General features: G+C 35.2%; 1 protein-coding gene, 2 non-coding genes and 1 pseudogene across 3 annotated transcripts; 2 read left to right on the forward strand and 2 right to left on the reverse strand.

The window, feature by feature from the left end:
• Positions 1–486: 486 nt before the first annotated feature.
• LOC148565736 (small nucleolar RNA R71) lies at positions 487–595 on the reverse strand. The gene has a single exon (XR_015883984.1). It is a non-coding gene; the product is annotated as a small nucleolar RNA R71 (small nucleolar RNA).
• A 9,147-nt stretch (positions 596–9,742) lies between these two features.
• LOC107642011 (subtilisin-like protease SBT4.6 pseudogene) lies at positions 9,743–12,034 on the reverse strand (annotated as a pseudogene).
• A 5,410-nt stretch (positions 12,035–17,444) lies between these two features.
• LOC148565737 (putative dynamin-related protein 4A) lies at positions 17,445–18,535 on the forward strand. The gene is made up of 3 exons (XM_088489137.1): positions 17,445–17,512; positions 18,134–18,290; positions 18,381–18,535. Exons 1-3 carry the CDS (start codon positions 17,445–17,447, stop codon positions 18,471–18,473), a joined length of 318 nt encoding a protein of 105 aa, XP_088345263.1. The 3' UTR covers positions 18,474–18,535.
• A 72-nt stretch (positions 18,536–18,607) lies between these two features.
• On the forward strand, positions 18,608–19,606 carry LOC107643901 (uncharacterized). The gene is made up of 4 exons (XR_002363429.2): positions 18,608–18,698; positions 18,813–18,946; positions 19,391–19,459; positions 19,560–19,606. It is a non-coding gene; the product is annotated as an uncharacterized LOC107643901 (transcript).
• Positions 19,607–20,432: the final 826 nt, after the last annotated feature.

Consider the following 20,432-nt stretch of genomic DNA (forward strand, 5'->3'; position numbering starts at 1 on the left):
GAACCTGAAAGGACTCTGAAGAGGAAGCTAAGGGAAGCTAAAGCATAACTCTCTGGAGAAAATCTGACAGAAATTTTTGAAAAAGAAGGAGACATGGCCGAAAATAATAACAATGCAAGGAAGATGCTTGGTGACTTTACTGCACCAAATTCCAATTTACATGGAAGAAGCATCTCAATCCCTGCCATTGGAGCAAACAATTTTGAGCTTAAGCCTCAATTAGTTTCTCTGATGCAACAGAATTGCAAGTTTCATGGACTTCCATCAGAAGATCCTTTTCAGTTCTTAACTGAATTCTTGCAGATCTGTGATACTGTTAAGACCAATGGGGTTGATCCCGAGGTCTACAGGCTTATGCTTTTCCCGTTTGCTATAAGAGACAGAGCTAGAGTATGGTTGGACTCTCAACCTAAAGACAGCCTGAACTCTTGGGATAAGCTGGTCACGGCTTTCTTAGCCAAGTTCTTTCCTCCCCAAAAGCTTAGTAAGCTTAGAGTGGATGTTCAAACCTTCAGACAAAAGGAAGGTGAATCCCTCTATGAAGCTTGGGAGAGATACAAGGAACTGACAAAAAAAGTGTCCTTCTGATATGCTTTCAGAATGGACCATCCTGGATATATTCTATGATGGTCTGTCTGAGCTATCAAAGATGTCACTGGACCATTCTGCAGGTGGATCCATTCACCTAAAGAAAACGCCTGCAAAAGCTCAAGAACTCATTGACATGGTTGCAAATAACCAGTTCATGTACACTTCTGAAAGGAATCCTGTGAGTAATGGGACGCCTATGAGGAAGGGAGTTCTTGAAATTGATACTCTGAATGCCATATTGGCTCAGAATAAAATATTGACTCAGCAAGTCAATATGATCTCTCAGAGTCTGAATGGATTGAAGGAATCATCCAACAGTACTAAAGAGGCATCTTCTGAAGAAGAAGCTTATGATCCTGAGAACCCTACAATAGCAGAGGTGAATTACATGGGTGAACCCTATGGAAACACCTATAATCCCTCATGGAGAAATCATCCGAATTTCTCATGGAAGGATCAACAAAAGCCTCAACAAGGCTTTAATAATGGTGGAAGAAACATGTTTAGCAATAGCAAGCCTTTTCCATCATCCACTCAGCAACAGACAGAGAGTTCTGAGCAGAATCCATCTAGCTTAGCAAATATAGTCTCTGATCTATCTAAGGCCACTGTAAGTTTCATGAATGAAACATGGTCCTCCATTAGGAATTTGGAGGCACAAGTGGGCCAGCTGAGTAAAAGAGTCACTGAAACTCCTCCTAGTACTCTCCCAAGCAATACAGAAGAGAATCCAAAAAGAGAGTGCAAGGCCATTGATTTAACCATCATGGCCGAACCTACAAGGGAGGGAGAGGACGTGAATCCCAGTGAGGAAGACCTCCTGGGACGTCCAGTGATCAACAAGGAGTTTCCCTCTGAGGAACCAAAGGAATCTGAGGCTCATCTAGAGACCATAGAGATTCCTTTGAACCTCCTTATGCCATTCATGAGCTCTGATGAGTATTCTTCTTCTGAAGAGAATGAAGATGTTACTGAAGAGCAAGTTGCCAAGTACCTTAGTGCAATCATGAAGCTGAATGCCAAATTATTTGGTAATGAGACTTGGGAAGATGAACCTCCCTTGCTCATCAATGAACTGAGTGATCTGGATCAACTGAAATTGCCTCAGAAGAAACAGGATCCTGGAAAGTTCTTAATACCTTGTACCATAGGCACCATGACCTTTGAGAAAGCTCTATGTGACCTTGGGTCAGGGATAAACCTCATGCCACTCTCTGTAATGGAGAAACTGGGAATCTTTGAGGTGCAAGCTGTCAGGATCTCATTAGAGATGGCAGACAACTCAAGAAAACAGGCTTATGGACAAGTAGAGGACGTGCTAGTAAAGGTTAAAGGCCTTTACATCTCTGCTGATTTCATAATCCTAGACACTGGGAAGGATGAGGATGAATCCATCATCCTTGGAAGACCCTTCCTAGCCACAGCAAGAGCTGTGATTGATGTGGACAGAGGAGAATTGATCCTTCAACTAAATGAGGACAACCTTGTGTTTAAAACTCAAGGATCTCCTTCTGTAACCATGGAGAGGAAGCATGAAAAGCTTCTCTCACTGCGGAGTCAACCAAAGCCCCCACAGTCAAACTCTAAGTTTGGTGATGGGAGGCCACAACCAAACTCTAAGTTTGGTGTTAAACCCCCACATTCAAACTCTAAGTTTGGTGTTGGGAGGTTCCAACCTTGCTCTGAACATCTGTGAGGCTCCATGAGAGCTCACTGTCAAGCTATTGACATTAAAGAAGCGCTTGTTGGGAGGCAACAAAATGTTATCTAATTATATTTATTTATTTTCTATTGTTATTTTCTGTTTTCTTTAGGTTGATGATCATGTGAAGTCACAAAAACTACTGAAAAATCAAAAACAAAATAAAAAATAGCAGAAGAAACAGCACACCCTGGAGGAGAGCAGTCTGACGTTTAAACGCCAGAAACAAGCATCTGTCTGGCGTTTAACGCCAGCAACAGGCACCAAGCTGGCGTTTAACGCCAGAAACAAGCATCTACCTGCCGTTAAACGCCAGAAACAGGCAGCAGTCTGGCGTTAAACGCCGGGATTGCACAGCAAGGGCATTTTACACGCCTAATTGGAGCAGGGATGTCAAGTCCTTGGCCCCACTAGATCTGTGGAACCCCACAGGATCCCCACCACTTTTTCTCTCCTTTTCACACCTTTTCATAACTCTCTTCCACAAATACCCTTCACCAATTACCTCCATTACTCTTCCAAAACCATCATACACCCACCCACTCAAATTCAAACCATCACTCCTTCCTTTTCACACATCATCACCACCTAAAACCCCCTTGACCGAACCATTCAAACACCTCCATCTCCTCCATTTTCTTCTTCTTCTACTCACTTCTTTCTTCTTTTGCTCGAGGACGAGCAAATATTTTAAGTTTGGTGTGGTAAAAGCATTGCTTTTTGTTTTTCCATAACCATTTATGGCACCTAAGGCTAGAGATATCCTCATTGAAGAGGATAAGCCCATCACTAAGAAAAGGATGGAGCAAACAAGAGATCATGGACCTCAACATGAGCATGAGGAGATTCCTCACCATGAAATCCCTGAGATGCCTCAAGGGATGTACTTCCCTCCACAAAACTATTGGGAACAAATCAACACTTCCCTAGGAGAATTAAGTTCCAACATGGGACAACTAAGGGTGGAGCACCAAGAGCACTCCATCATCCTCCATAAAATTAGAGAAGATCAAAGAGCTATGAGGGAGGAGCAACAAAGACAAGGAAGAGACATAGAGGAGCTCAAAAGCACCATTGGTTCTTCAAGAAGAGGAAGACGCCACCCTCATTAAGGTGGACTCATTCCTTAATCTCCTTGTCTATTTATTTTCCTGTTTTTCAATTTTTGAGCTTTATGTTTATTTATATTTGTGTCTTATTACATGATCATTAGTGTCTAAGTGTCTATTCCTTAAAGTTATGAATATGAATCCATCACCTCCCTTGAATGAAAAATGTTTTAATTACAAAAGAACAAGAAGTACATGGTTTCGAATTCATCATTGAAACTAGTTTAATTATTTTGATGTGGTGACAACATTTTTTGTTTTCTAAATGAATGCTTGAACAGTGCATATGTCTTTTGAAGTTGTTGTTTATGAATGTTAAATATGTTGGCTCTTGAAAGAATGATGAAAAGGAGACATGTTATTTGATAATCTGAAAAATCATAAAAATGATTCTTGAAGCAAGAAAAAGCAGTGAATACAAAAGCTTGCAGAAAAAAAAAAGAAAAAAAGAAAAAAAATGTGGAAAAAAAGAGAGAAAAAGAAAAAGAAAAAGCAAGCAGAAAAAGCCAAAAGCTCTTTAAACCAAAAGGCAAGAGCAAAAAGCCAATAGCCCTTAAAACTAAAAGGCAAGGGTAAATAAAAAGGATCCAAGGCTTTGAGCATCAGTGGATAGGAGGGCCTAAAGGAATAAAATCCTGGCCTAAGCGGCTAAACCAAGCTGTCCCTAACCATGTGCTTGTGGCGTGAATGTGTCAAGTGAAAACTTGAGACTGAGCGGTTAAAGTCAAGGTCAAAAGCAAAAAGAAGAGTGTGCTTAAGAACCCTGGACACCTCTAATTGGGGACTTTAGCAAAGCTGAGTCACAATCTGAAAAGGTTCACCCAGTTATGTGTCTGTGGCATTTATGTATCCGGTGGTAATACTGGAAAACAAAGTGCTTAGGGCCACGGCCAAGACTCATAAAGTAGCTGTGTTCAAGAATCAATATACTGAACTAGGAGAATCAATAACACTATCTGAATTCTAAGTTCCTATAGATGCCAATCATTCTGAACCTCAATGGATAAAGTGTGATGCCAAAACTATTCAAGAGGCAAAAAGCTACAAGTCCCGCTCATCTGATTGGAGCTAAGTTTCATTGATATTTTAGAATTTATAGTATATTCTCTTCTTTTTATCCTATTTGATTTTCAGTTGCTTGGGGACAAGCAACAATTTAAGTTTGGTGTTGTGATGAGCGGATAATTTATACGCTTTTTGGCATTGTTTTTACATAGTTTTCAGTATGATTTAGTTAGTTTTTAGTATATTTTTATTAGTTTTTAAATAAAAATAACATTTCTGGATTTTGCTATGAGTTTGTGTATTTTTCTGTGATTTCAGGTAATTTCTGGCTGAAATTGAGGGACTCGAGCAAAAATCAGATTCAGAGGTTGAAGAAGGACTGCAGATGCTGTTGGATTCTGACCTCCCTGCACTCAAAGTAGATTTTCTGGAGCTACAGAACTCCAAATGGCGCGCTCTCAATTGCGTTGGAAAGTAAACATCCAGGGATTTCCAGAAATATATAATAGTTCATACTTTGATTAAGGATAGACGACGTAAACTGGCGTTGAACGCCAGTTCTATGCTGCATTCTGGAGTCAAACGCCAGAAACAGGTTGCAAAGTGGAGTTAAACGCCAGAAACAGGTTACAAACTGGCGTTCAACTCCAAGAAAGACCTCTACACGTGTAAAGCTCAATGCTCGGCCCAAGCACACACCAAGTGGGCCCCGGAAGTGGATTTCTGCATCATTTACTCATTTCTGTAAACCCTAGTAACTAGTTTAGTATAAATAGGACTTTTTACTATCTTTGTAGGGATCTTTGATTAGTTTTTATGCTATCTTAGACTTTCATGGGGGCTGGCCATTTGGCCATGCCTGGACCATTATCACTTATGTATTTTCAAACGGTAGAGTTTCTACACACCATAGATTAAGGTGTGGAGCTCTACTGTTCCTCATGAATTAATACAAAGTACTACTGTTTTTCTATTCAATTCAAGCTTATTCCTATTCTAAGATATCCATTCGCACCCAAGAACATGATGAATGTGATGATTATGTGACGCTCATCATCATTCTCACTTATGAATGCGTGCCTGACAAATACTCCCGTTCTACATGCAAACAAGCTAGAATGAATATCTCTTAGATATCTAATACAGAGGACCGAGTCTGAGATATTAGAATCTTCGTGGTATAAGTTAGAACCCATGGATGGCCATTCTTGAGATCCGGAAAGTCTAAACCTTGTCTGTGGTATTTCGAGTAGGATCTGGGAAGGGATGGTTGTGACGAGCTTCAAACTCGCGAGTGCTGGGCGTAGTGACAGACGCAAAAGGATAGTAAATCCTATTCCAGTATGATCGAAAACCGACAGATGATTAGCCATGCAGTGACAGCGCATTGGACCATTTTCACAGAGAGGATGGGATGTAGCCATTGACAACGGTGATGCCCTACATAAAGCTTGCCATGGAAAGGAGTAGGAATGATTGGATGAAGACAGCAGGAAAGTAGAGGTTCAGAGGAACGAAAGCATCTCTATGCGCTGATCTGAAATTCTCACCAATGAATTACATAAGTATCTCTATCCTAGTTTATGTTTTATTTATCTTTTAATTATTAAAACTCTATAACCATTTGAATCCGCCTGACTGAGATTTACAAGGTGACCATAGCTTACTTCAAGCCGACAATCTCCGTGGGATCGACCCTTACTCACGTAAGGTTTATTACTTGGACGACCCAGTGCACTTGCTGGTCAATTGTGCAAAGTTGTGACAAGGAATTAAGATTATGAACGTGCATATAAAGTTTTCAGCGCCGTTACCAAGGAATGGAACCGTCACGATTTCTGTGCACCAAAGACCCTTCTTAAGTTCAGCCAAATCAACCTCTGCTTCGAGATCAAACTCCTCTTCCGAGGACTCCATGGTCACATAAGCAACCTTCTCCTTTTGAGTAAAAAGTTTACTTTTTAACCTTTGTTCATTCTTGTATTTCTCCTTTTTCTTTCTCATAAGTTCGACCTGACGAACCCTTTCAGCCAAATGGGTTAAGTTAGATATATGCACATTAAGCAGTTGTCGACGCATATAAAATCCTAACCCCATAACTACTATTTTCACCACTTCACTCTCAGGTAATGATACATAACTTCTACTTCTAGCATTTTTGAAAAGTATCATATAATCATCAATGGTTTCACCATCTTCTTGTTTCAAAGCAACTAGATCAGTAACTGCTACATTCAACTCCCCTCGGTAAAATTGAGCATGAAAAACAGTTTCTAACTGATTCTACATTGTTATCGAAGAAGGAAAAAACTTCAATTTTAAATTCTCATCATTTGGCTAAGTTTCCAATCTCGACCAAATATCGAGCGACGTGTTCAGTAGTTGACTCTCCAACTTCCCCTACAAATTTTGTAATTATTTTTAGATTTTTCACTCCTCTTGACACTTCAGCCATCTGAACAACTTGAGGGAAAGCAGACACAAAATGGGGTCGGTTCATAAAACCAACATTCAAACCAACTAGATTGAGTACCTCTTCCACAATTCTTGTGACTTGATAACGTTCACCACCATGATTAGCACATAATCGGGCTAGAACATCATCTGCATTTTTTACCACGGGGAATTATCTGAGGATTCTCTCTGTTTAAAATATTATTTTTATTTTGAAATATATTTTCGAATCCTTCGTTATTCCCCCTAACGTCATGCCTTTCACCTTCATCATAATCAACAATTCGAGCAATTCATTCAACTTGCCTTGCAAGCCGTTCGAATTTCGATTCGTGATCAGCCATCATAGGATTTAGAATTGTAGTCATTTGTTGAGTCAATAAGTTGAATAAATCATTATGACTTTCCTCTACATGTTGTCGAAATACCGCTATGGAATTAGAAGTATTCGATGTAAAGCCCACATTATAATCAAGAGAGAAGTCGAAATGTTGTTGCGGGTTTTGAGAATTATTTACTCCATTTACACTCCCAAAACAAACAGGAGGAACAAAACCACTCACTGGTGAAGTATAACCGGGAGGAAAGCCATAAGGAGGCCAACCAGTGGTTACTGGAGGTTGGACTGGTGGTAAGTTACCACGTGGACGAATATTACGTCCAATATTTCCAGTTTGTACGCTAGTAACCACCGTACTTTCACTTACAACCAAACCTTCCGAACGTGAAGTAACGTTCGAAGATTGCACAGTTACTGGTATGCTGTCATTGGTGGATGAACCACCATTCACATTTGACACTCCATGTGAATAATCCTTCCACTTCTCAATTGCATACACCAAATGACATCAAAAATCTTTTGACACACTTCAGTCTAAACTTGTCCCACTGGGCGTGCCAATTTGTTTTGTCGATTTTTAGCAAATCGATGGTGGTTCGATTCTGATGGTCTGGGAGCGAAATTTACTCCTCTTTTGCAGGTACCAGTTTTCTATAAGTGCATCAAAGGCCCTCGAATTAGACGAGCATTAAGATAGGAAATAAGTTCAAAAGGTGCAAAAGACTAAAAGAAGTGAAAAATAAAGGATTCAAAAAGTAAAACTGACTGAAATCGAAATGGTTTGCATTGAATTTTAAAGAAAGCGATTAAGATGCCTTCGATTGAATCAAAGGACTTTGGACACGGAAATTAAATGTGCTGAAATGTAAATTCGACATGGAAATTAAACAATGCTTGAAAGATAAATTTGCTTGAAAAGTAAATTTTGCAGAAAAGGTAAATTGAAAAGATAAAAACATGGAAGGAACCCTACAGAAAAGAAACTCGATCGCAGACTCAGTAATTCGCTGGGATGTGAGTATTTTTGTGTTTTTTTTTGAAGCAAAGTTCCAACACCTATTTCTTAAAACTTACTAATATTTATAACTCACTTCCATAACCGACTATTAATTGCACGACGCTGCCTTGTATGCAAATTCCTATGTAACTGTTCTCGCTCTTTTGCCCATGAGCGTTACCAACAAATTCCTAACTCAGAGAAAGCCTTCAACTTTCTTATTTGTGTAACTGCTCGATTCTCCATTCGAAAAACTATTCGAATCTTCATTCGAGTAATTGCTCGATTTGTCAAGGTATTGAAATCGAGTCCGTGTCAAATAATTTCCACTTAACGTTTGCACGTGGGTCTTTTTGGCCTCTACTTCGTTCCTGATCCTTCACCAGCATTTCGCATAAGTTTAATCTTTTGAAAGTAATTATTTCGACTAACAGTATGAAATTTGGAATGGTTGAATTTTACATTTATTTGAATTTTTTTTTGTTTCTGCAGGTAGGATAGGGTTTAGAACTTTAGGGTGCGGGTATGGTTAGAGTTGAGAGATTCTCAACCCGCGAGTAAGGTAGAGTAGAATTTTAAGAAAGTTTTCAACCCGCGAGTAGAATTAAAGTAGAATCTAAACCCTACTCTACCCTACCCGTTGCCAGCCTTAGATAAAACAAAATACCCTAATATTTTCTTGAATGTTAACAAAACCTAAAGCATATTTAACTTGTCATATAAACTAAATTACATCACATTTTCAAAAAAAAAAAATAGACAAATTACAGAGCTTAACAACTCGCCAGCCCCTGTAACAAGATCTAGAGATATCAAATCAAATCCAAAAATTTTATTTGTTTGTAATCTTTTTACACATTGTGGAATCAAGACTGCTAAGATATTATAATAGTCTATGTGAATGAATTGAAGGCTTCATCTTAAAAAGGCAAATAAATAAAATCACGATATTCAAAGTGAAAATATTGTTTGGATAAGATTAAAATAAAGAAACCTAGGGAAAGAAGCTGTGTTGTTGGTGTCACTGCTTTTGGGATTCTTAACATCCAGAAGCTCCTTTTAGTTTTTTGAAAACTCTAATTAAATGTACAAATAAGATCACATTAGATTATATCTATTGATGATGAAGTAGATGACTAACTTCTGCACTTGATGACTTGACCAGCAGCACTGGACATGGCTAATCACAGAAAAGAGCAAAGACGAATTCTATAATCGAAGGGTAATCAAGAATTGAGAATTGAGAATTGATCATTGATTGATGAGTTGAAATGGCGAACACTAATTGGGTTATATAGTGAGCACTTATTCTATAAACCACTCTCTCAAACACAACCAAAAGTATATATCAAGTAATAAGTATGAACTGAACTAGTGTTTGTTTTGTGTTCTTGATTGTTTCAGTTGTAGAAACTAAGAATGAAAGAGGGCTCCCGTATGAAAAGGAAAATGGAAGGAATAAGGAAATTGGCACCATTAGAGAGAGAGAGAGAGAGAGAGAGAGAGAGAGAGAGAGAGAGAGAGAGAGAGAGAGAGAGTAGGTCTTTAATTTTATTTAGTATAATTCTAATTTTGGCACCAAAACATGAAATCAAATTTGGGTGACGTCTACAATAATGGGAATTCTCACTCTATGTTTTTCATCTGTCCATACAAGTGATGACGAAAGTACAATTGGCTTAGAAAATTTTCCTCCAGCAACATTGACACTGAAAGATTGTTTTTCCCCAAGAGATTTGAACGAGAGAACTTGAGGCACGATGGTGATATTGATGTTGGAAATTTTTGTGACACTGGCCTTGTAGGTGGAATTAGCGATGCCAACATTTGTGACTGTTCTTGTGAAATTTACCATAAACGGTTGCATTAGTTGCACTTGATATACAATTGAAGGATAGTTAATATCTTTGAGCAATGATTTCCCACTTGAAGAAGAACAAGCACTATTATCACCACTGATTTTTCTCACTGTTGCAGTATCATATCCTATGTCACATAACAAATTCACATAGTCATCCTTAGAAAGATCCAAAATGAGTCCAGGGTCAATAACTTTTACCGGGTTTACATGCCCTGCTCCATAAGCAAAATTCTTAAGATCTTGACTACCATTCATCGGTATTGCAGTAGTCATAATAGAAGATTTTATAGCTGCAGGGGACCAATCAGGATGAAAACTCTTAACATATGCAGCTATACCAGTAACATGGGGGCAAGCCATTGATGTTCCTGTCATGATGTTGTATTTGACATGTCTATTGTCTCCGGGGAACCCTGAGGGATTCGCATTAGGCGAAAACGCTGCCAATATTTCAACTCCAGGGGCACTTATGTCCGGCTTCAAAATTTCTGGAATTAATGGATTTGGTCCCCGGGAAGAGAAATCAGCTATGTATGGAGCATTTGGATCATTCATGGCTTCACTCTTGAGAATCTCCACTTGAGGGTTATTAGTAGAATTAGCATATGACAGAGCATGAGCATATGTAATCTCATCTATTCTTGATGCAGGGTAAGGGACAACTCCAGCATGTTGGTCAGAGTTAATCACAATTGATCCAAACGCGCCATATTCATATCCCATTTGAACTCCATCTTCTGAAGAACATAAAAGTATGTTCCCTATTACCTTCTTGGGATCTAGACAATCACAAGTTGAGCCATTGCAATACGGAAGCGAAGCATGCTCCCCAGGAAGTAGAGCAATCTTTTTCCCACTTGATGCGAAACTATTTATCGATCTCCCGGACAATGTTTGTCCATTCCCAAGAGAAAACTTGTCGATGATTCGACGATCCATGATGCTAGCTGCAACGCTTAGTAACCAAGGTGCTACGCTAGTAATAGTCCCTCTATAAGGACCACTGTTTCCACATGACTGGACAGTGAGAATCCCTTTCTCCATTGCATGAAAAGAACCAATTGCTATAACATCTAACTTGAAATCTACTTCTTCTCGACGTCCAAGTGAAATTGTGATGAGATCTACACCATCTGCAATGGCATCATCAAAAGCTTTTAATATGTCAGCCTCAACGCATCGTTCACTTACGCAAACTTGGTAGACGGCTAATCTTGAAGATGGAACCGCTCCTTTTGCAATTCCTTTTGCAATTCCATAAAAGCTTGCGTCTTTTACTTTGTTACCAGCTGCAATTGAGGCTATATGGCTTCCATGACCAACATTGTCTCTTGCGGACGACCCTCCATCGTCGATGTATTTTCTTGCTCCAATGATCTTCTTGTTACAAGTAAAATTGTTCCCTCCTGCACATTTACCTTTCCACGTTTTCGGAGCAGGGCTGAAGCCATAATCAGAAAAACTATCTGACTCAGGCCAAATACCGGTGTCTATGACTCCAATTATGATATCGCTTTCGCCCGGGCTACTTCGCCTTTTGTCTTGGAAACCCATGAAGTCCCAAGACCTTGTTGTATGAAGCTTTAAAGTTTTGCTTTCGAAAACAGAGACTACTTCATCCATTCTAGCAAGATTATGCACTTCTTGGTCTGTTAGTTTTGCAGCAAACCCATTGAAGCTCCGGTTGTAACTTCTGATCAAGGAATGTTCTGCAAAATCATTTCCCATAACTTGGCGTAACATGCTTGAATGCTGAGATGCTGGTGCGTAGTCTCCATTTGGAAGTGACCCCATATACACAACATGTAACTTTCGGTCTTCATTGGCAACGCAAAGCATAAACGTGTACATGGCAAGAATGATTGATGTGCACAATAGAATGTGCTTCCAACCTGCCATTGTTCAAGCTTCAAGGTAAGAACGCTATAGAATTTTGCTCAAAATGATGCTTTATATACGTAAATGATGTAAACACAGTAAGACCAACTTTTGTTTCTAGTTATCAAGACTTGGTGTAAATACTAAATACACAGAAAAGTTTTGCAAGCATTTAATACTCTTTCCATGAACAAAGAACGGAAAATAGATCATATTTATTGCAGGAAAAGGGCATTAAACCCTTTATGACTTTTCTATTTCCAATATATTAATTCTTTTGTATTTATTTGTTTAGCGTAAGGTCATAATTAGGTTCTCCAAAATTTTGATTTTAGACTAATCGCCCAAATTTTTTAAATAAGTTCTTTAAAAAAAGGAGGTTAAAATATAATGACTTTTATTAATAGTAACTTTTAAATAAGAATGATAAAATAGCTTTTGAAAATAGGAGAAGTCATATTTTTTAACTTCTTCAAAAGTTCTTAAATAACTTTTTAAAAAGTTAAAAATTTATCTAAAAAATTGTACCAAACACTATTAATATAACTTTTTATAGGTCAAAAGCTAAAATAAGTAGCTTTTGGAGTTTCCAAACGGACCCTAAAAGTAATTTTTTTGAACTTATGACTTATAAAAAGTAGTAATATTAATGTCTGGTGTAATTTTCAAAACCAAATTGCAACTTTTTAAGAAGCTATTTAGGAGCTTATAGAGAAGTTAAAAAAAATTACTTCTCTCATAATACTACTACTTTTTATCACATTTTTATAAAATAAGCACTTTTAGAGCTAAAAATCCAAATACAAAATAACTTATTTATAAGCTACTTTGAATATATTTATTTATTATTTAAACTATTTTGTCAAAAGGAACTTAATTAAGCTGTTTACCCAAATTGGGTCTAATTAGTTCATAAAAAAAAAAAAGAATTTTGCTAGGTGGACAATAAATTTTATAAACAATGTGAACAATAGACTCTAAAATTGACCTAATAAAATAAAAAAATACTCTACCTCTAAATTACCTCCTAAATCTGCACACTCAGCGAATTGAACATCCAGCTATTATTAATTGTGCATGCGTAAATCGAATCAAAAGAAATAACCATCTAATTAAAAATAATGAACATAATCATTTGGATACCTATTGAATTGAACATTCGACATATTCAATATTCACATTGTTTAGTATTTTCAGTGTCTACCTATAATTTTCCTAAAAAAATATCAAATAGAGAATACTTTATGCTCTTCTATCAATAAAAAACGAAGCAGAATTGTACATATATTTTGTTATTAGAGCTGGAAGTGAGGCGAGTTGAGTCGAGTTAGACCAAACTCAAGTTCGGCTCATGAAAATTAAGCTTAGCTTATGGCTCAACTCATTAACAATTGAGCATATTTCATAAGCTCAAGCTCAACTTAACGAAAGCTCACGAGTTAGTTCGTGCTCACGAGCTGTCTCAAATAATAGGAACATAATCTATAATTCTATATCAATAAATTATAACTTATATATATAAAAAATTATTTAAAAAAAGATAAATTTTATATGTTGTCTATCTATCCATTATAAAATTTTTATTTATGTCTTATATCAAAATTATAGTCTCCAATGCTATCTTCATGTGAAGATGTCATCATGAGAATATTCATCTTATTTTAAACAGTGAAACACTTATTATCTTCTGAATTTTTATAAAACTCTCATCAATTATTATTTATTTGTCACAAATCCTAACGAAATCATTGAAGTTTCACTTTAAAAGTTATTATTTTTGTGAAAATCTTTCGTAAATAAACACATCAATTATAGATAATGACATACATAAACATCACTACTAAATTTTACATAATAAATTAATTAAAAGACATAACGAACTCATTATTTGTTATAGTGAAAAATCTAATTAATATATTTTTTTCAATCATAATAAATATACATTAAAATTAACTACTAAAATAAATCACTAATATATAATACACATTAATCAAATGAACATTGAAAATAAATTAAACTATATGTATAAAATTTTCACTTTATTCGTTCATTTAATATTACAGACGTTTTCGATCACCTACTCCTTTCTATCCGCAAATTAAATACACAATTTTTTTTTTTTTGCGTGTAGAGTATTTTTGTAAAAAAAAAAATCTGTTCTGATATTTTTTCTGTCACACTTTATTTTAATGCACAAATGTTAGAAAACTTAAAATCAAGAACAAAATTAAAGATAATATCAATAAGCACTCTTAATTAATAAATAATAAAGAGAATAGTAGAATAACTTTTAACATTTTTATAAATTTAAAATATAAATAATAACTGAATGATAAACATTTAATAGGAAAATGAAAATTATAAATATTATGAATGGAAAATTGAATTTAATTTTGATTTACTAATAATATAAAAAAAAGTTTACATATGCATCTCATCATTTCAATAAAAATAATTATTTTTAATAATTAATGCATGAATGATCATTTAAATAAATAGACGTGATTAAACGACTAGATAAAATGGTTTACACTGTTAATATATCAAAATTAAATTTTTAAAAAAATAAGAAAAATGACATATAAGATGAAATGAAAAAAGTATTAAAATTTAAAAATTCTTATTTAATACTAAGGAAGACAATAGAAAAAATCTCTGTAATATTACAAAAATATGTTAATGTACGAAACTACCATTGTATTAAAGACACAAACTTAAGTTAATAATTAGTAATATATTTATTCTCTTTATTAATATTAAAGACTTAATTATTTTATTGGTTCTTATAATTTTATTAAATTATAATTAAATTTTTATTATTTAAAAGTTTGTAACTGAAATTTTATACTAAATTAAAACTTTGAATTAGGTTCATTCTAACTATTTTCTGTTAAAAATATAATTGTTTTTAAAATATTTATTTTTGTGTTCGATAAAGAATGAATTATAAAATATTTTAAAAACAAATATTTTTGAATTATTGTGTTTTTCTGAAAAACAATAACTAATAAAGATCTAATTACAAATTTATATCTATTAAAAGGACAAATCACAAATTTATAAACAGTAAAAACTTAGTTAAAAGTTTAGTAAAATTATATATATATAGATAAATAGAATAATTAAACTTTAAATAAATGAACATATGTAATTAATACTTAGTAAATTATCACAATTTTTTAAGGGTCATATTAGAATAAATAATTAGTATCTTCTTGATATTATAAATGGACAATTATTTTGAAACATCAAACTTTTTGTTTAGACGGATATTTTAAAATTGACTTAGCACTATATTAAAAATCGAAAAATGACAAATATATTTAGGCAAAAAAGTTTAACCATAATAGATATTTATTTATGGACCAATGGAATAATACTTGAACTATTTGCGTACAAAGTAGATCCTAAATAAAGGATAGATGCTTAAATGTTACCCCTAATAAAAAAATTAATTTATATATTAAAACGTAAATGATATTTATTGACAAAAGTTAAAACATTTCTTCTTAAAATAACCTGTTCCAGAAATCTTTTTTGTGGAAATTGGCATGAAATGGTTAAAAACACACAAAAGGGGTTGAATCATTCTTAAAAGACTTTTTTTCTAAATCAATTTAGAGAGTGTATCAAACTTTATTTTAAGCATGTGAAGAACGAAAGATATATGTTAATACTGATTTTAATAAAACTTAAGTTCAGAGGTTAAAAAATATTTTCTAATATGTAAGAAAGCAATTGTATGTAAACAAAGAGAACAAAGTTTCAAAAGAAAGTACACAATTATATATATATATATATGTATATGTATATAGCGCAAGGAGAAGAAGTAAACTCATATCATGTTACCGAGTTCGCCGCCTACGGGTCTTACCAGGTCCGGTCCCTAAAGAAGAGGTTTACTTACTCACTACTAGAAAATTAGTTATTACAGACGGATATTTTCAACGGATTTTATCCCACTGAAATACAGACGAAATTTTAGAGGGATTTTTGTCGGAAAACAAAAAAAATAGATTAGCATAAATTACAGACGAAAAAGAAAATCCGTCGATAATTCTGTCAAAAAAATTAATTTTTTTCCGTGAAAAATAATTACAGACGGAAAATCTATCTGTAATTAAATAGAGAAAACGCTGCGTTTTATTAAATTATTACAGACGAAAAATCCGTCTGTAATTTAAATTTTCCGTCGATAATGTTTAGTTGAACCTAGCATATGCCCGAACTCCATTTACAACACACAAATCAAAGAAACCTAGCGGTTTAACTTCAAATCCTTGACCAAAAAAAAAAACTTCAAATCGCTCCTTCTTCTCTCCGTCGCGCACGAGCTCCTTCTTCTCCATTCCTCGCCTACAGCTCCACTGCCGGCCACCCTAACCGCCGGAGCTACCTTCTCATTCTTCTCCTCTTTTTTAAACAGAGCAAGCTCCGTGTCTTCGCAGAACAAAGCAAGCTCAAGCTCCACCACCGCCGCGCCTCTCTCTCTCCTTTTATCCCCCTCAGTTTTGGCTCGCATACCTTCGCGCAAGCCCTAGCTCTGTGGCGACCAAAATCGGTTCCACCTCTCTCTTTCCCCCTGTTCGAACTGATAGGGTGCGTGAACTAGGGTTTTGGTTTTGTGGCAGTGGTTGTTCATCGGAGAGCCACTGGCGATGCTCCTATGCTCTTGTTGAATGGCGAAGCTTGAAGCAAAGCTGGAAACGATAGTTGATTCCGTTGGTAACTTCTTCTCTGGCAAAGACCAGCTTCCCTGGTGTGACCCTGATATCGTCGCTGTAAGCCTTTTCTTTTTCTCGATTCCATTTTCTTCCTTCAGAATTGATATCAATTTGTGATTTCTTGTTATCTATTGGTCATGATTTCAATCTTGATGTTTAGGTCAAAATCGAAGTGGCGACTATTCAAGGAGTAGGGATCTTGTGGAGAGGTGCCTAATAGTTGTGAGAATATCTTCTCTTCTGAACTCTTATATGGAGTTTAAGTTTCAACTGTGAGAATGTGAGATGATGCTGATTTACATGTTTGAGTAGATTTTTCTTGTTAATTATCATGCTCAAAAGAGACCATAATATTATTATATGATAAGCATGTACTAATACTATGTTATTTACATGTTTGAGTAGATTTTGTTATTCCAAAAGGATGCTTTGTAGTTCCATTTCTTTCAGCAGTCCATTTAGATGAGAATGTGTATAATGAAGCTCTAAACTTAAATCCTTGTTCATATGCATGGTTGTTTTGTTTGCATGGTTTTGATGATAAGCTTGATAGAGTTTGTATTTTAGTATTTTACTCTCTCTGTGATCTTTTGGTTTATTTGCTCTCATTCCCTAAGTTGTTTTTTTTTTCTGATTTTAGTTAGATTAGGTTTAGTTAGATTTGTTTTTTTTTCTGATTTTAGTAGTTAGTTTGATTTAAAATTTGTTATTGAAACTTTTTTCCTCATGGTTTTTCAATTTTTGGTGTTGAGGCGTAGATAGAAAGAAAGCAAAAAGGAAAAGATGTTGAAGGTGAAGGTGTATGCGGACCGCATGTCCCAGCCATTTCGTGCCGTTCTTATCTTCTGCAAGTAATTCAATTCAACGTTGTATTTCTTTTCTGGAATTTGAATTCTGCTACTACTACTGCTAATGCTTAATTTCTCAATAGAGTTAATGGAATAGAATTCAACGAGATTAAAGTTGAAATCTCCAAAAGACAGCAGTTATCTCCCGAATTTGCAGGTAATCGTTACAATTACTAAACCTCCATAATCTGTCTCTATTAACTATCAACCCTTTCAAGAAACTCCCTGCTATTGTTGATGGAAGGTTCAAGCAATTCGAGAGGTACTTCCTTCTTATTTCAATTTCATTTTTATCAATCATTTCCATGCTTACACGGTTACAGTACTATATTATATTATTATTGTTGTTGTTGTTAATATTTATTATCTTTCTCTGTGGTGCTAGAAGGTGCTGAATTAAGGAGAGAAGAGAGAGAGAATTTTGGAGATGGCTTGCTCTTATTAGGAAGACCCTTAAGCTTGTTGGTTGAATGCTTGAAATAATATTTATTTGCATTTTCAAAATGGGGATCATATTTATCCTGTCTTCCTCATGAATTTTTTTCCCTAGCAAATGTAGAATAATAATTTTTTTGTTTAAAGTTGAACTGGTTTCTGATTTCATTATGGTTTTCTCATTATTAGGCCTGAAGAGAGCATTATTCTGAATGCTCTTTCTGCTACCGTTGATTTTACTACTTGTGAATCCATAAGAATGTCTCAGTCTGTGGATAAAACTGGTTTGAGAACCTTGGCTGTTGTAACAAAGGCTGATAAGTCTCCTGAAGGCTTGTTGGAGAAGGTAACTGCTGATGATGTTAACTGGTTTGAGTCTCATCCAATGCTTTCAAAGATTGACAAATCCATTGTTGGTGTTCCTGTTCTGGCACAGAGGCTAGTTCAAGTTCAAGGCATGATCATATCCAAAACTCTGCCCGAAATTGTGAAGAAAATCAATGAGAAGCTGACTTACAAGCTGACTTAATTTCACCAAGATGCTCAACCAGAAGTTCTCCCTCAATCACAGGTACCTCTTCATATCTTTTAGCTGACTTCAAATTAAATTAAGATCCCTTCTCAGTCAACGGAGACTATTAAGGTTGAGGTTGAGGTTGAGCTTTTAACTTCCTTGGCAAAGATTCTATCAAGTATGAGAATACAGTTGAGGTTGAGCTTCCTGTTTACGATGCACTTTTGAAGTTCCAAAAAGGTCAGGAACTATCTTCCCATCACTAAAAAAAAGAAGAGAAAAAGACAAAGAAACTTTATTTGTTACCATTATAAGTGAGAAGTTTTCAAATACATTCCTGTTATTAATTTTCAGATAAGCGCCCCGGTGATGATCTTTTTGACAAGTTGGATACAAGTAAATTAAATGCTCATCTGAAGGAACTCATGCCTGGCCTAACTGCAAAGGTCTTCCGTACATTCAATGCATCTATCACGTTGGATGATATGGTAAGAACTGCTTTATTGAAATGGCATGTTCTGTGTTTTAGCAATTGGCATTTGTATATTTTGTTAATAATTCTATGTCTGACATTGAAAATGCTCTTTCGTCCACCCTTATCCATTTAGGTTAGAGGGCAATTTTAACTATTGAAATTTTCTATTAGCTTTTAATTTTGGCACCATTGGAATATTGGATTACCTCTTTACATGTCGAAGGTCATATAAAAATGTACAAAGCACAGAACTATATAATAGCGCTGCCAATAAACATGGGAAAAAACACAAAATCTTCTCTTGGAGCTACTCACCCATGAAATTCTATAATAAATCCTTGTGCTTCTAGATATATTCCAAGTGGAAAGTTCATTTCTTATGTATTTATGATGATTTCTTGTGTTGGATTATATATGGACATGCATGCTTAATTTTCCTGGAATCATGTGACAACAGTTGAATAAGGAAACTAAAGAGGGTGATGTTGTCGAAAAGATTCTTGTTTATCAACATGCAAATAAACAGGTAATTTCACTAAGTGATCAATTCTTTATACCAATGATATTGCATTTGTGTAATTTTTTTTTCATGTTCAAGTTTTATTGACTTGTGTTTTCCGTAAAAGGTTGCAATCATTTGTAATCATCAACGCAGTGTTTCAAAATCTCACTCATCACAAATTGAAAAGTTAACAAACAAGATTGGTGAGCTTCAGGTAATGGACTTGTTACTGGGTGAATTTCTTGATTGATATGCTTGAATTTTTACAGTAGACTTGCCTTGTGGCTCATAAACATATAATTGGATTTGGCTTAATCTTATAATTTTGGTAAATGTAATGCACAGGCTAGAGAAAAAGATCTCTCAAACCAATGCAAAGATTGAGAAAATGGAACGTGATATGAAGACAAAAGAAGATCTGAAAACTGTGGCATTGGGCACGTCCAAGATAAACTATCTTGACCCTAGGATTACAGTTGCCTGGTGCAAATAGAATGAGGTTCCCATTGAAAAGGTGCTGGCTTCTTTTCTTGTATATGAAAAGTTATTTTGTTGTGTTTCAGCATATTTTTGGATAAAATCATTAAAAATCAGTTTTTGCATACCTGCATTAATTTTAAAAAATCATTTAAATACGAAACTGAATATATAAGAAAATGCATGAATGAAGAATGAAAGATACCTTGTGAAAAGAAGAGTCTGTAAAATTAAACATATATATATAAATATGACAGTGGATAATTCTGAAAGCTGAACAGCCCTCATTTTCAGTCCACAAAGGGATATCTTGTGCTGTTTGTTCAACTTCTTGCTCTTATTAAAGTTATTAATTAAGTTATTAAAGAAAACATTTGGCTTGCTGCACTTTCTATAATTTTGAGATTAATGACCTTAATTCAAAGCCAGTATATGGTGAGCATGATCATGATTTTTCTGTCTGGCCAATGAGAGAATTTCCTGTCCAATTTTTCTTGAAGGTTATTGTAGGAGAGATCAA

The sequence above is a fragment of the Arachis ipaensis genome, chromosome B5 (genome assembly GCF_059453495.1).
Source record: "Arachis ipaensis isolate K30076 ecotype BB chromosome B5, ASM5945349v1, whole genome shotgun sequence".
NCBI lineage: Eukaryota > Viridiplantae > Streptophyta > Magnoliopsida > Fabales > Fabaceae > Arachis > Arachis ipaensis.